The sequence below is a fragment of the Montipora capricornis genome, chromosome 2, assembly GCF_036669925.1.
Source record: "Montipora capricornis isolate CH-2021 chromosome 2, ASM3666992v2, whole genome shotgun sequence".
NCBI classification, from domain to species: domain Eukaryota; kingdom Metazoa; phylum Cnidaria; class Anthozoa; order Scleractinia; family Acroporidae; genus Montipora; species Montipora capricornis.
This window is the reverse complement of record NC_090884.1, coordinates 4703408-4708407: the sequence shown is the minus strand read 5'-3', so window position 1 is coordinate 4708407 and position 5000 is coordinate 4703408. Positions and strand designations below refer to the sequence as shown.

General features: G+C 44.5%; 1 protein-coding gene across 1 annotated transcript in view; it reads left to right on the top strand.

Annotated features, from left to right (window-relative positions):
• The window catches only part of LOC138038545 (kinetochore protein Nuf2-like), a 29923-nt gene that overhangs the window by 11314 nt on the left and 13609 nt on the right, over positions 1-5000 (top strand). Inside the window, exons 13-14 of the mRNA XM_068884481.1 lie at positions 227-285; positions 2747-2831. Of these exons, the coding sequence (XP_068740582.1) occupies positions 227-285; positions 2747-2831 (144 nt within the window). The remainder of the gene's footprint in view (positions 1-226; positions 286-2746; positions 2832-5000) is intronic.

Below are 5000 nucleotides of genomic sequence, written 5' to 3'. Positions count from 1 at the left end.
ATGCATATTAAAAAAGTTGAAATAGTCACGAAACTATTAAAAGAACGGGAATATTTATTTTGAGATGACGTTGTCGTTGCCGTCGTCGTTGTCGTTGCTTAAGGTCCCCAATATCGCGGAGTTCATGGGTTCAAATCCCGTTGAAGCCTGACTTTTTTTGGCTTTCATTTCGCTGCTGTTAAAACAGCGCCCATAACTGTGATGATATTAATTTCTCATTTAACAGGACGCCCAGACTGCACTCAGAATGATCACAGGAACAGGACACGACATGGAAAAGCTACGGTAATGTACTGCTCACGATCCCCTCCAAGGGGCTTAAAAAAAAAGCCGTTGACGAGAACGAGACCGTATTTAAGGCCGCGTTCGATTGACCCTATTCCGGAATAAGAATACGTGGAGTGATGATTACAACGGTATGTTTGGCGCGTTTCAAAACAGCAAGGATAATAAAAATATGTTTAAAATAACATCTTAGCAGATATTTGACAATTTTAATGTGAATCTCCGTAAAAACGAAGGATTTCTAACTTATATTCCATGTATTCCTATTCCGGAATACGGTCAATCGAACGCACCCTAAGGAGACAAAACAATTACCTTGCGCGCTCCGCACGTGCGTTCTCTCTTGCACACCCCGCACGTGCAATTGCCGGTATATTTCTTTGCCGTAAGCTGTTCTCCTCCTGAGGATAACCTGAAATGGTTAAATTTGAGGTTCAAGTAGAATACATGTGTGCGGCGTACGTGAGAACCCGGCGAAAAAAAATCGAATTTCTTTCCAGCTTCCACGTCTTTTATAAATGTGAAATTCCTTTATAGTTGCTACACAGTTTTTATCCCAAACAAATTGGAATGATCACAGTAACGCGAAGCTACGTTTTCAGGTGACCTTCTCGTAGCTGCCTTCTTTGGCGTTCTTGTTTTTAACTCCTTATCAGCTTTTCATTGGTGATAAAGGAGGAAGCAGTAGTGGACAAAATGAGCGGAGAACTGTTGAGGCCGATTTACACGGTACGATTTTTGTCGCATGAAACAAGCCCACGACAGGCCTACGACATGACTTACGCTGCTTACGATTTGCGCAGCGTTTTAAAACATGTTTCGAAATGCTACGACATTTTTTCTGACGTACACGTCAATCGTAAGCCATGTCATAGGCCTGTCGTAAGCTTGTCGCATGCAACAAAATTCGTACCGTGTAAATCCAGTTTCAACATTTATTAACTTTGCCAGTCAAGCTGGCAGAGCGCCACAACAGCTTGCGCCAATTACCGTGGCCCCTTTTTTACCCTCCCAACCATGATACACAACAGAAGACAGACATGCCACAACACCGGGAACTACGTGCTCTTTCGGAAATGTATATTTATTAGTATGTTCAGCGACTTTCGTTCATTGCTAGATTTACTCCGACATGAACAAAACTGCGAGTTCTCTTTAAGGCCCATGTTCACCCAAAGGACATTGCGCGCCGCGTTGAATTTCGCAAAGACGGAAAATCCGAAAATCGCCGGCGAGTACCCAATCAAACCGCTGGAACTATTTCAAAACATTACAACACAAGCGCGCAATGTCTTTTGGATGAACATGAGCCTTTAACCACCAAAGAGCCCAATCAAATTTGTATTGACAGGCTATTACCGTCAGTCCTTTTATGGGATCACTAGGCGTTTTCAGTTATGGGATCCGAACTTTAGAGCTAAACGTCGAAATGTGTGCGGTACATAAAGGTCGGGTCAAATCCGGTCGGACCTCGCTCAGTCTGAACAACCCGTTTTTGTAAATTTCTATAGGGCGATATATAATCTGCACAATTCTTGGGTTTCACTCACGTGATCAACAGCCATGTTTTTCAACGAAAACAAAAGAAGACGTTAGCATAATAATGGCTTTCAATTCCCGGAGGACTGGATCGGGACACCAACATGGCCGCCATTTCATTGTTTGGGGACACCAACATGGCGGCCGTGACGTCATGTGAAATCCAAGAATAGGGCCATTTATACGAGAGAAAATAAGCCGCGGCTTACTCTGGCCGCGACTTACATAAGACGCGAACACCCTGTATAAATGGTACAAAATCTACGTTCACGGCTTTCTCAAGCCGCGGCTTATCCTGACCTGGGAGTTTATACTCGTATAAATAGTTCCTTTCGCGTATGATGTACGCCGCGGCCAGAGTAAGACGCGGCTTATTTTCTCTCGTATAAACGGCCCTAATGTTCACTAATAGGAGTGCTCGGAGGTCCCGTTATTAAAGGGGCGATGTCACGCAAAATGATGTAATTTCACGAAACCCAAAATGCCCAAAAAGGACAATGAAACGTTGCAATAACCGAAGCATGGATGGACACAAATGGACAAGATTGAAACGGATTGCATTTGGGTAATCTTGAAAAGAGTCGGCCCGATGTTTTTTCAAGTTTATGACAAATCGCCTGGATAAAGGTCGTTTTTGCTCACAATGATCTTGTTTGTGATGTAAGGATAAAATTTTATCAGTAAAAGAATTTTGCATTACCGTTTTCGAGTTTTAAATTCGTGATTAACTAAAGATTTCCTCTAAACACCCCAATAGAACGTGACACAGCCCCCTTAAGGTCTGTCCGAGGGTGACAATACCCCAGGGGACCCCGAGGCATGTTGTAAGTCCCCTTTTGTCTCTGTGTATATTGCTCAATTAACTGTTGGATAGACTAGATAAATGCTACCACAGGTGACAGTATATAATTACGTAACACAGCGAGGAAAGCGCCAAGCTTGAAGACCTCCAAGACAAAAATATAACACAAAAGGAGACGCTCAGAGACTTGACTGCAAAGATTGAGGTACGTGGCTTAAATGTAGCGTTCGGTGTTTTAAAATGGCCGTTTCGCCCTCTATTTTTACATGTATGCCCTCACTCGCTGGTCAGTCTCTGTTAGGAACTACTGTAACCTGCATCGAGGACCTTTTACCCCATCCTTTCTTTACCCGAACGTTGTCTTTCAAGGTTCAACTTTTCGGATAAACAAGTTAATAGGTCACAAGAAATCGTTTTGGACCTGACGCGGTGTGGCGTTTTGTTGACACCACAACGCTTTTTCTTCAAAGCGCTCACCGCAAAGGCCTGTTCTTTCAGGGACAAAACGATACTCTTGTAAGCCATGAAGGAAAGTTTAGTTTGGCTTAAAACGCTCATACGCTCTCGGTGATCTCGCCAAACTCACTAAAGCCGTAGGGACAAGCTCCAAAAAGCAGTACCATGCATGTAACTTACGTTCAACATTTTTCTTTCCTTTTCTTGTTTGCTTTTTTTTATAAAGTGTTTTAAAGTGTTTTATAATGATGTTATCATTTCAAAAAGAATGAACCGTCCATTCTATTCGTTCGTTTGTTCATTGATTTAATTAAATCATTCATTCATCCATTCCGGTATCGTACCAGCAGTACAGTTTTCATATCAGAAAAGCCAAAGACTTTCTTCATTTTGATACGAAAGAGTAAAGGAAAAACCTGTTGTTGTTGAACAACAACTTCAAAATTGTTGGCCAACAACCCCCAACATTGTTGGCAAACATCCCGCAACACTGTTTGCCAGCAACCCCCAACATTGTTGGCAAACATCCCGCAACACTTGGCCAGCAACCCCCAACATTGTTGGCCAACAACCCCCAATATTGTTGGCCAACAACACCCACCATTATTGGCCAACAACCCACGACATTATTGGCCAACAACTCCCAACATTGTTGGCCAACAACCCCCAACATTGTTGGCTAACAATCTCAACCATTGTTGGCCAGTAACCCCCAACATTATTGGCCAACAACACCCACCATTATTGGCCAACAACCCACGACATTCTCGGCCAACAACTCCCAACATTGTTGGCAAACAACCCTCAACATTGTTGGCCAACAATCCCAACCATTGTTGGCCAGCAACCCCCAACATTGTTGGCCAACAACTCTCAACATTATTGGCCAACAACTCCCAACATTGTTGGCCAACAACCCCCAACATTGTTGGCTAACAATCCCAACCATTGTTGGCCAGCAACCCCCAACATTGTTGGCAGCAACCCCCAACATTGTTGGCCAACAACACCCGCCATTACTGGCCAACAACCCACGACATTATCGGCCATTAACTCTCAACATTGTTGGCCAACAACCCTCAACATTGTTGGCCAAGAACTCCCAACATTGTTGGCCAAGAACTCCCAACATTGTTGGCCAACAACCCCCAACATTGTTGGCCAACAACCCCCAACATTGTTGGCCAACAATCCCAATCATTGTTGGCCAGCAACCCCCAACATTGTTGGCCAACAGCCCTCAACATTGTTGGCCAAGAACCCCCAACATTGTTGGCCAACAATCCCAATCATTGTTGGCCAGCAACCCCCAACCTTGTTGGCCAACAACCCCCACCATTGTTGGCCAACAACCCACAACATTGTTGGCCAACAACCCCCAACATTGTTGGCCAACAACTCTCAACATTATTGGCCAACAACTCCCAACATTGTTTGCCAACAACCCCCAACATTGTTGGCTAACAATCCCAACCATTGTTGGCCAGCAACCCCCAACATTTTTGGCCAACAACCCACGACATTATCGGCCATTAACTCCCAACATTGTTGGCCAACAACCCCCAACATTGTTGGCCAACAATCCCAATCATTGTTGGCCAGCAACCCCCAACATTGTTGGTCAACAACCCCCACCATTATTGGCCAACAACCCACAACATTGTTGGCCAACAACCCTCAACATTGTTGGCCGACAATCCCAACCATTGTTGGCCAGCCACCCCCAACATTGTTGGCCAACAACGCCCAACGTTGTTGGCCAACAACTCTCAACATTATTGGCAACAACTCCCAACATTGTTGGCCAACAACCCCCAACATTGTTGGCCAACAACCCCCAACATTGTTGGCCAACAATCCCAACCATTGTTGGCCAGCAACCCCCAACATTGTTGACCAACAACACCCACCATTATTG